Genomic DNA, 12,150 nt, shown 5'->3' with positions numbered 1-12,150 from the left:
CTTACATCCAACAGTTGCTCACTCACTGCCCATAATGGCCACTGAATCAGCGCACACGGTGGTCATGCATAGACACACAGAAAGACACAGCCACTCAACCCCGTGGCTCTGCATACACTCACTGCCCACATCTCTTTCTCATCCCCCAGCAGGGATTGTGCACCTGCTGCTTGCAGTGCTAGGTGCCCGCTGCCCACAAGCAATCAAGGCGCGTGTGCTCACACCGACCACCACCACCACCCCCACCCCCTGCCCATAGATTCATCATGCACTCACTGCCTCCACTGCTCTCTCCCCTGTCCATGGGGACCATGCACTTACCTGCCTGCAGTGATCATGCACTCGCTTGTCCTCATTGACCACAGATTACACAACTGTGAGTGTGCCACTCACCTGCCCGCAGCATACTCTGGCATCTTGGGCGGTTGCAATGCCGAGCTCCGCAGGGCTAGTGTTGTAAACTGGGGTTTCTATAGTGCTGGGTTGTGTGCACTCTGCGGCTTCTGTGTGCATTGCACACGCGCAAATGTAAACACACACTCACAAACCGCCGGCGACTTCTGTCAGTCAGGTTAGGTCACTTCTGCGCGGGGAGGTCACTTCCACAGGATTGCAGTTAACACCTTGTCTTCTTCCTGGCAACCAGCTAGGGACGCTTGCTTCCTGGCCCCGCCTTCCTCCCCTTTACAATAATCCACCCTGGAAGCCATTCAGATGCAGGACGACTAAGCTCATTAGCAACGCTCCCAGCCCCGCGCAGTCCCCCCAGGGAGGTTTCATTTTAAAACAGAAGCTTCCTGGAAGGATTTAGGCACCGGAATGTACACACACCCCCACACCCTGCGCTAGACATACTATCGACTCCACATCTTGCATATAAACAAATGGGGATGACGAGTAATAGATATGTCTATTACCAAGATGACTGTAATGTATACGGTAAAGTATGCTACTCTGCGTGTTCGAACAGCAAGGTGAAGTGAACATATAGGGGCGTAGGCAGCTTTTCGTGCGGGGGCGGAGGGGCAAGTGAGGGGGGGGGGCGACAGTACTAGGAATGCATAGTTTTCTTATGGTGGCTACTTGATGATGAATCTGGACTCCAATCTTGCTATATTTCTATCTCCAAGTCGTTTGTGGCTGCTCATTTAGCCTGAATACTTGCAGACCCTTTTTTTTGGTTGTATGCCACCCACCACATTTTTCCCACTGGGTTCTTCCATGAACGATACATACATTTGCTTGCTTGAGTCCAAGCTTGTTTTCTTTCTTTATTGTGTGATGGTCAAAAACGAATTGACCTTTCACATAAAAATTACAAAATTATAGACCATACTTGATATTCTAGTCATCAGTATAAAATAATTAATCATCATTTAAATTAACATCAACATTAAAAAAAGATTACATTGATAACAGGAATTATTCACTTCCTGAGACCAATCTCCTCGAACATTCTGAAGACTTCAATCATTAAAAACAGGGGTTTCACTTACAAAGACCAATTACTTTTAACATTCTAAGAACTTCAATAGTTAAAAAGGTTTCATCACCCGCACCGAGTCTATCTCAGAATTCATCAGAATTGAGCAATTCAATTTGATGGACAAAGCAACCTAAGAATGTTTGATAAAGATACAGCAGAGCTGGGCACATCACCATACCCTGTTATAACGTTTATTTCATGTACTGCCCTGGGCATATTCCACAAATACCATCAATGCCCTGCACATCCTGATGTGCTTCCAAAATGACACCTGCATCCAGTAGGTATAAACAAAATCTCAGAAATTGCCCCCGCCAGAAGGTATTAAGAAATCTATGAAAATACTGGAGACCAGCAACTTATCTCATCTCGACAATATAGAATGCAAGCTTCTTATCGATCGTGCCAGTCCAATCGGAATGTATTTTTTTAAAAAACTTCTTTGTATTGATTTTATACATGCGCTTCCAGTGTGGCATCGGGTATCACATGCAGTATTAATAACAATTCTATCCTTGGGGGTGGGGGTGAGAAATAGAGGGGACAAGGGGGCAACAAGCGGAGACCGCTGCTTTCACAGTATGTTTAGTTCGGCGAGATGGGTCACATCCAGTAAGTTGGACGTGTTGCTTCACTGGCAAGAGTTCGTGGGAGGGCTTTGGGCCGTCGGGCTTGATTGATCTTTGAATTCCCCCTTTGGCCCCGAGAGTTCCTGGATCTGCTTTGAGCTCGTGGGTCTGATCTTCAGTCTAGCTTCTGTGTCCATCGTGAAGTAGGGGGGTTTCTTGCCACACCAGGACACTGCTGTGTTTAATCCAAAAAGGAAGGCAAGGTCTGGTCAAATGTATTCCTATTCCCAAATCGGAGGGCTGTGGTTTTTTCTGCTGCCGCTATCTCCCAGCACCTGGACCACCACATTGGGATTTCTGGGCCCTCTCGGTTTTTCCAGAGTCTGGCTATTGCTATTCTTCCCGTCAGTGGGAATTGGCCTTCTCCCGTCGCCCCCAGTAGGACTATGCCTGGGTCCCACAGGATCGTGAGACCCGTAATCAGTCTGAATTGTTCCAAGACGTTTTTCCAGAAATGTGTCACTTTGGGGCATGCCCATAGGAGATGGAATAGTGTGGCTGTGTCCGGGCATCCTCTCCAGCAGTGTGCAGGGATCGTGGGGTTGCATTTATTGAGGATCTCCGGCATTCGGTACCATCTGTAGCACACTTTAAATGCCCCTTCTTTATTCGTTACACACTTCAAACTTTTGTGCGCCCATGCCCAGATGCGTCCCCAATCCTCAGGTTCGATTTCTCTGCCTATGTCCTTTTCCCACTTTATCATACAGGCCTCTTTTTTTGTTTGGGTCTGTTCTGTCAAGCACCTTGTATAAGGGTTTGTTGTGAGCGTTCGCTCTAGGACTGTTAGTTCTCTGCTTCCGTGTTTCCTTATTGCTTCGCTTGATAGCCAATGCCTGAGTTGTGTGTATCGGAACCTCTCTGTTTCTGGGACTTGGAATTTGGTTTTACAGGCTTAGAGGTGTAACGGTTCCCCATTCTCGAAGAAATCTGCAATGTTTACCAGACCTCCCTCCTTCCATTTGCCGAAACTGTTTGGAGAGATGCCCAGAGTAAATTCAGGGTTGTCCCAGATGGGGGTGAGTGGTCCTGTGGTGCTTCTGCAGTTTCATTAGCCCTATTCCAGCTCGTAACTGTGTTTCTAGTTGCTGGTAGAGGACCTGCATTCAGAAGGTCACTGGATCTTTTCATGTGCGGTAGCGATTCTATTGGTTTCTGGCACCAGTCTTCCTCCAGCTTTAGCCATCGGGCCGGTTGGTGCTTAGCTTCCATGCGAAGACTCGCGATAGTTGCGCCGCCAGGCAATACCTGGTCACGTCTGGGACCCCTAGGCCGCCCACTGCTGAGCCCCTAAGCATGATACGCCTCAGTATTCGTGGTTTCTTTCCTTCCCAGATGAATTTTAGGAGTTCTGCCTGCAACTTTTGGATGGCTTTCTTTTGGATAGTCACTGGGAACGCCAAGCAGTGATAGGGCAGTCGTGGGACCAAATTCATCTTCAGTGCTGTGATTCTTCCGAACCATGATATTTCTTGCTTCTGCCAGCGATCCAAGTCGTTCCTGAACTCCGTGAATAGAGGGCGGAAGTTTGTTTTGTATATTCTTTCCATTTTGCTTGGTAGTTGGACCCCCAGGATAAACTTTTGGGGATACTCAAGAATTATCCAGGCCATCCAACCCAACAAGAAAGGGGGATATTGATGGCAGTGAAGGATGGGTTAGACCTGACAATCATAGATAAAGTAAACAACGATCAGGGGATATACCTGGCAGTGGCACTGGAAGGGCGAAGAGAGGCCTACACGGTGGTGACACTCTATGCACCCAACGCAGGCCAAGACCCCTTTATACAAAAAGCCCTCACCCGACTCAAAAAATTTGCAAAGTCAAACATCATACTAACGGGAGACATCAATATGCCTGGGATCCCACCAAAGATAGGAGCTCAGCCTCCCAGGGAGCGCTGCTGCGACCCTCAGTGGACCTCAAGCGGAAAATAGAGGACCTAGCCACAGTAGACACATTGAGAGAACTGCAAGGGATAAAAGAGGGATACACCTTCTATTCACATGCACACCGATCACACTCAAGGATTGACTACATGTTGATCTCCAGAGCCCTCCTTGGGAAGGCAACTGATATCGCGTTGGGTGCATTTATGCTCTCAGACCATTCCCCAATAACCCTCATCTTAATAAGAAACTGAGGGCCCTCTGGGGCTTTGGAAGTGGCACTACCCGGCCTGCTCTTTAAAGACGCAACGCTGATCCGGGAAGTAGAAAAAGAAATGGAGGCATTTGTAGAATACACCAAAACTGAGGACACCAGGCCGCAGATGTGGTGGGATGCCCTCAAACCAACAATGAGAGGGAAAAGTATAGCCATAAAAGCGAGAAGAGACAGAGAGATGAAATTGGAAGAAGTTAGACTATAGGGTAGACTTAAAGACATCATGCTAAAGATGAGCCAGATGCAGACTCCAGCCATAAAAAGGAAATACAGGGCGATACGAGGGCAGTTAGACCTTATACAAAGTAGGGCAGCAGAATGCAACCTACTGCGTCTCAGGCAAAAAAAACTACATAAAGGTGAACAAATCAGACCGTCTCCTAGCCAGATCAAAGTAAACGGCTTATCTAGCACCAATAATGATGCCATAGAGAGAGAGTTTGTCCAGTTCTATACTAAGCTATATAGCTCCAACAATCCGTTACCCACACGCCAGAAAGCCTGCCTGAACAAAGTAGACCTACAACACATTACCGGGGAAGATAGGGAAATCTTGGAAGGGGAAATCACAAGTGATGAGGTCAGGACCGCCATAAATGCCCCACCTAACAACGAATCACAGGGCCTAGGTGGCTATTTTGCAGAATTTTATATAATCCATAAAGAAACCCTAATTCCCCTTCTCACTAACCTATATAACCACAACGGAACAACTACCGTCCTACCCAAAACCATGGAAGAAGCAAAGATAATACTAATTCAAAAGAAAGGCAAATACCCCACCTAGTGCAGGTCCTATAGGACAAAATCGCTGATTAATGAAGACGCTAAAATACACACCAAAATCCTGGCTTCTAGACTTGATACGATCCTCCTCAAAATAGTTCAACCCGACCAGTCAGGGTTTATCAGAGGCAGGCAGACAGGGGACAACATCAGGATACTAGTACATTTAATAGAAAAGACCCAAAAGAGTGAAATACCCGCTCTCCTGGTCACAGTAGACGCCGAAAAAGCTTTCAATTGGGTGGAGTGGGGATTTCTCTTTGCAAACATGCTCAAGATGGGATTCGGCCCCAAATACCTGGGAAGGGTTAGGGCCAACTACCAACAACCGCTACTACAGCTATCCATAAATGGGCACATATCTGAACCAGTGGCGGTGCAGAGGGGCACGAAGCAGGGATGCTCCCTATCCCCCATGCTCTACACTCTCCATCTAGAACCTTTCCTAGCAGCGATAAGAACAAACAAGAACATAGCAGGAATTCCATTCGGGGGGAGTACTCACAAAGTCGCCGCCTTCGCGGACGACTTTATATTGATAATGACACGACCTGACACCTCCCTAAAGGTGATAAACACAGACCTTGCCCACTTCGGAGAAGTGGCAGGCTTAAAAGTGAACACAAATAAATCTGTAATCCTCAGTCTCTCACTGTTAAAGGGAGTAGAGCAGGAGCTCAGACAGACCTACCAGTACAGATGGGCGCAGCACGCCATAACATATTTAGGGATACAATTGTCCAAAACGATGGGAGAACTGTACCAAGAGAATTATCCTCCCCTTCTGGAGAAACTCAGAATTAAAATGGTTGACTGGGGTCCGCTAACCATAACGTGTATTGGACTCGTAAACGTCCTAAAGATGGTGGTGCTGCCACAACTGCTCTACAACTTCACAGCCCTTCCGATTCACGTCCCACCTGCCTTCATTCGAGCTGTGCACAAACTCACAAACCAATTTATCTGGAACAATAAACCCCCAAGAGTAGCCGCAAAGCTAATGAGAATCCCGACCTCCTGATGGCGGACCAGACTTTAGGAGGTACTACACGGCCAACCAAACAAGAGTAATAAGAGACTGGCAAAAAGACGACCAGGGAAAGATATGGTGTCCAATGGACAAAGCGGTGGCGGGAGGTGAATTGGAGACAATCCTGTGGATACCCAGAGCAGACAGGCCGTCCCAAATGTATACTAGTCAAATCCGACTACGCATTTAAAAAGTCACACATCACCACTTATCCCTGCCCGTACATACCCCTCTTTGATAACCCACAATTCACCCCAGGATACAAAACACCCACGTTCGCGGCGTAGAAACAAGGGGGATGCCACAGGGTAAGAGACATGTTCATTGGACAACAGGTTCAACTCTTTGAACAATGCAAAACCGACTTTGACTTAGGTGAAAAGCATATATACGGCTATGTCCAGCTGAGGCATTGACTACTACATCCTAGTATGAAGCAAGCGGGGACCAGGCAACTAACCCCCTTTGAGAAGTATCTAAACACAGACCCTGGAGACAGGAGAGTGGTCACATCCATCTATAAACACATTAAGGAGGGAGAGGCTCCCCCCAACAAGGCTACATAGGAAAAAATGGGAAACCGAGACAGGGTCCACAATAGAGGAGAAGGGGTGGGATAAAGTGTGGGCACAGATCCCAAAATTAACTAGATCACTCCAAATCAGAGAGACTTGGTTGAAACTAATGCTCCAGTGGCACCTAACACCAGTAAGGCTTCAGAGAATGTACCCAGGAACCACGCAACTTTGCTGGAGGTAATGTGGAGGGGAGGGTACCTGGAACCACATCTGGTGCAACTGACCAAAAGTAGACCATTACTGGAAAGGAATACAAGAGGCAATCGAGCAAGTCCTAGGAATTAAAACTGGAGGGAACAGGGGTCTACAAATGATTGGACTCAATGGGGTGTTGGAGAGCATCAAATTGAAGCCAAGACGCAAACTTTATATCATAATTATGATGGCAGCAGCGCAAATGCTGGCACAAAAATGGAAGTCAAAAGACCCTCCACAAGATCACGAATGAGTGGCAAAAATCTAGTCAATAGTGGCAATGGAATAGCTCACCTACTCAATGCAAGGAGAACATAACAGATTCACTACTGACTGGTCAAACCTACTGAGATATTTAAAAGTAGGGGCACGCCGCGCATGGTGCCCCAGGTCCATGGATCTTCTGGGAATAACAGATCCACCGGGGGAAGGAGACATATAAAAGACTTCCAAACGAGAAGTAACACGAAGGGCGTCCCAAAGGACTCCTCATAAGAGACACCAAGCCGATGGTGGAAAGCCCGGCCGAACAGCTCGTGGGCAAGGACAGTACCGGGACTAGGGGGAGGGAAGGAGAGAGGGTGTGGGGGTGATACCCAGGTTGGTTGTTGTTGTTTAATAATGCAAATAAAAATCTATTGGAAAAAAAGTAGCGGTGGAGGACAACCAAGAGACCAGCAAGAGGGAGCAGCAATTTGCAGAGGAGATTCGTGGAACAGGTGCTACACTAAGCCAATAAGCAGTAATGGCTTAGGGGTGGAAGTGGTTCTGCAGTGTAAATATGCATGTTTGTGTAACAAATCAATAGAAAGGTTTGTGCAAGAAGTTGACGATATCAATAGAGTGGTACAGGGCGAAAGGGGGGTTTGAGTAATAGGCGCGAGGAGAATAGTAGTGTGATGAGGAGGAATGTAGTAATGGGAGGAGAGTGGTAGGAAGAGGAGAGTGGTACTAGTAGAAGGAGAGTAGTAGTCTACAGGAGGAGAGTCATAGTGTGGAGGAGGGATGTATTGGAAAAAAGAGGAGTAGTGGAGTGGAAGGAGAGGTAACATCAAAGAGTGGAAGCAAGATCAGGAGGAGTGAAACACCAAAGTGACATCAGAACGGAGGAAGGAGTGACTGGGGTATGACCAGCGTAGAGAGAGAGAGATACAGCTAGCACTGCACTTATGGAGCCATGCATAGCATAAGACAGGGTTTAGACAGTAGGGGTCAACATTCCATAGCAATACCCTTGGCTTACGGATGCAAGGGTTATGGAGGTGGGTCATAACAAGACGAGAGAGAGAGAGAGGGGTGGCCCTACGCCCCCTAAAGTAAACAATACAAAACCTTGAACTATCTCTACGACTCAGAGTGAATTATGTGCTATTTGTGACATGTGGTGTCAGAAGCGGGATCTCATCCAGACCCTGACACAGAGGTTGGCCTATGCCATGGGAACTTGAAAAAGACATCCGAAGCAGGGGATTCCCGGATAACTGCCAGTACCGAGCCTTGGGACATAGAGATCAGGGAGATAGGAGTAGAATTAGAATTCCTATGCCTGGGAGAGACCCACATTAGAAGCATACATCCAACTAGCCCTGATCAACCCAGCTGAGAAGAAGACCATCCTGATGGAGGCATCCAGCAGGACCTCATTGGCACAAATACAAGGGAGCTGCAGAGGCGTGTGAAGCATTGCCCAGCTGATCTGTTTTTGGAGCGGTGCAGAGTCGGTGCAGAGTCGGGTGAGTCTTTGGAGGCTCTGGTGACTCTGCATACCCGCTGCAGCCGCTGGATCACTCGAACATCACTCCAACATCTTAACACCCGCCTGAACAAATCCCTTTCTCCAGCCTTATTGGTTACTGATGGAAGTTGACCAGCAGAGGAGAGCTCCAAATTTTCTGTCGCAGCCATTAACGTGGCTACGTCTAAGAAGAGGAGCCATGGAGCAGGGTGACCTGGGCGTTGTCCCGTCTGAGATTCCAAAGAAAAGTATGGAGCGTAAGGAGCATTCACCTCCTCAAGTAAGCAAATCTATGAGTAAATCTGTAACTTGCTCGAGTGTGTGGGACAGTGAACACATTTTTTGTGAACCGAGTTGCGTTTTTGGCCCTCACAACAGCAGAGGAGCTGATCTGGCTGGCGAAAACGCAAATCGAATAGACTTACTCAAAGACCAAAAAGTACAACAAAGTGTTACTGCTATTGCAGCGGCATGAAACAAAAGCTCCAAAAGTATCACTCTGCCTCGTATAACAAGTCTGTCACTAAGAGTTTTGTCACTAACTATGATACGAATGAAACTTTTTCTGAAGTAACAACGGTGAGTGTTTTAAATCAAGACCTGTGTTGAGAAATAGAAGCAGGAGGAGTCTACGTCGCACTCACCTCGTTAGGCATACCGCTTGACTTCCGTGTGTCGTCTCTCCGGGTATTAGCATGGAGAGCTGAACAAAGAATGCAGAAGCTTAGGAGCCCACCGGGCACAAGTACAATTACGATCATGGAGTACGACTCTGTGAATCCTGTGCCAAAGCAAATCTACTTCGGGTCTCCACTGAATTTACAGCCGGTTAGACATGACTGTTCATATGTGAATCGGTTTGTGACATCAAAGCAAAACCTGACGGCAGGCCAAAATGACCAGACCTCAGACGTGCAGACCAGCACATGTAGGAGAGGAGCGTGCTCCAATTCTAAAGTCTCCGTGCACACTTCGGCCGGAACCATGGCCGACTGCCCTAAGATCCATAGACAAATGGCAAATGATGAATTAGGTTGCCAACAGGCTTGTGAGGCAAGTGAGTCGAAGGAGGTATTCCATGATTTTGAGTATGGAGTGAAACGTTTTGCTGACGATTCTGAAGACAGGCAGTCGTTCCATGACAGAAGACGAAAATCCTTGGCTGTGGTAGATAAGTTACTCCGGGACATAAAGCAAATAAATAAGGACTGAAACGACAAAAATTGCCAAAATTCGACTAAAACTGATAGTGTGGAAGAGAGACGTGGAACACAAGAACATTTTGAATCATCAGGGGCTCCCCTGACGGTCTGTTAATTCTGGGCATCAAAGAGCATACAAACGGCGAAGACTTGACACAAGCTCTTCTTCAACGTTAAACTGTTCTCAGAGAAAATACACTCACAGAATGAGATCAGCTGAGGAGCCCAGTACAACTAATGATCTGAAACAGACTAAGAGACCTTTAAGAGCAGAAAAGGCGTCTTCACAGGAAGCTCCGAACGTCAGAGCGGAGCATGGCCTAACTAAAAACTCTCTCTATGACTCCATGTCGGACTTGTCGTTCATTGAACGACCCTTCCCTAAAATCAGACGATCCGGCTACAAAAGCAGGATCCCTAAACGCGACCTCAAAAGTGGCATAACGGACACGGCCAAACTCGTCATGAGAGAGTTGAAACCAATTGTAATGTCGTCTATGACTATCGCGGCTGCGCCCTACCTTAAAATGTACGAACAACTAAACGAAAATATCAAAGACCTATCAACTCTGACTGCCCTTATGAATTCGAAACTCATAAACATTGAAGTTGAACCAATAACGAATACAACGAAACTGTTGGCAGAAAATAAACAAATCGAAAGTTCACTAAAAAACTTAATAGAACTTGGCCAAAACAACAATGAGGACAAAAGATTATTTGCCCAAGTGGCAAGAGAGGCCATGGGCCTTTTAAATAATCAACAGAGCCAACACTGTCTGCCCTGTCAATACAGGCCCGAAATTCAGAGATCACTCAAGCGAGAAACTCTGTCTGATAACTCATCTGAAAGCACTCAAAAAGTAAATGGGGAAAAAATGACAGAAAGTCCTGATGGTCCCACACTGGATCAGAATGATGTTAGTCAGAACGATCATAAAACAATGGAAGAAACAGAGACTAGTGTTCTTTCTGTGTCCAGGGTGGTGACTCAACAGCCGGCAGTGGAAGAGGAGTGTTCTGTCACACATTCCACCTCGGCAAACAGTGAGGGAATGATTGGAAACCCCGAAATCAGTGTACCAGACAAAGTCTCTGCTCCCACAAATAAGGAAGAAATGTTTTCCATCTGTACAAGTATAACAAACAGAAAGAAGCTAATTACACGTAATCACCTAAATATAAACAAAACTAAAAATCAAAGCAAAAGAAAAACAGGTTGTCCAACAACTCCTGAAAATGTCTGTGGAACCTAAAAACTGTGAATGTCACAGTTAACACTGAGCGCTCATTTAACCCACCAAATCAAACTAAGGAAGTCACAACTCTAGCCATCACAAACGCAACAAAGAACAATGACGACCTATCGAATCACGACGATAAGGACATAGCTGAACTCATACATTTATCAACATATAAGGATGATGAGGAGCTGGAACCTGAGTGTCTTGACGAAGTAGATAGCACACTAAGCGACAGCGATGAAATTCTTGAAGAAGTCTGTGAAGTGACCCAGGGTTGCAATGACAGGCACCCTGAAAGGCCCAGTCGTGTGTGCAGACTTATCCTCCCAAAAAGACCTCTCCAAGCCCAAGCCAGGCTGAGCCTCAGGTATTCAGCTTCCTCACAATGGATGAAAGAAGACAAAGATCTGCGGTGCAGAAAGCTGACGCAGGACTATTGAACGTGAAGGCTGTTGATCAGAGCCAGCAATCTTTCATGCAAGAACTAAAAAAATGACAAACACTCTAAATACTGCTGGCAAGAACCGAAATATGGAGTCTGCAACAAAAAATCTCATAAAAAAGCAACCCCAAGATCGTGACTCAAAGTATGAGACCAAGCAGTCGAATGTCAAAGAGGGATTCCAAAAAACACACTCAAAATACTTCCTAATTCTTGAGCGGATAATTCCTGCAAAAGATGGTCACATCCTGAATAGAAATAACGTATTGCGCTTACTACACCATATTCCATCTCTGAGGACTATTGAATCCGCTGACATTAAAACAGTGTAATTCATCGAAGAACATCACTTCGACAGAATATGCCTCCATCTTGACTCAAGGTTAATTTGTGATTTGCTGTTGGGCGCAGCACCAGTCTTACAACCATATGGGTTCGACATATTTGAAACTAAAGTCGACTTCTATGTGCGTAAGGGAACGCAAACCAGAAAAGCCCACAAACATTATTCAGCTAAAACATAAAACAAAAGAAAAACACTATGTGCAAAAATCTGCAGACATGGACAAGTGTGTAACCGAAAATGAAGACAACTTTCAATTCTGGCAATCAGACAGTCCCTTATGTAAAGCCCAACTAGGAGAACGAATTAAA

The 12,150-nt window shown here is 46.3% G+C and overlaps 1 protein-coding gene across 5 annotated transcripts in view; it reads right to left on the bottom strand.

The window, feature by feature from the left end:
• The window catches only part of CROCC (ciliary rootlet coiled-coil, rootletin), a 644,212-nt gene extending 643,666 nt beyond the window's left edge, over positions 1-546 (bottom strand). For 4 of the 5 annotated variants that reach the window (XM_069611116.1, XM_069611117.1, XM_069611118.1 and 1 more), the window contains exon 1: positions 394-546. In XM_069611116.1, the coding sequence (XP_069467217.1) occupies positions 394-513 (120 nt within the window). In that variant the 5' untranslated portion in view covers positions 514-546. The remainder of the gene's footprint in view (positions 1-393) is intronic. The other variant, XM_069611121.1, reaches the window with a different exon arrangement.
• Between the last annotated feature and the right edge of the window lie 11,604 nt (positions 547-12,150).

The sequence above is a fragment of the Ambystoma mexicanum genome, chromosome 8, assembly GCF_040938575.1.
Source record: "Ambystoma mexicanum isolate Mex_15411 chromosome 8, UKY_AmexF1_1, whole genome shotgun sequence".
In the NCBI taxonomy this organism is placed as follows: Eukaryota; Metazoa; Chordata; class Amphibia; order Caudata; family Ambystomatidae; genus Ambystoma; species Ambystoma mexicanum.
Note: the sequence above shows the minus strand (reverse complement) of the source record. Positions and strands in the feature narration are given on the sequence as shown.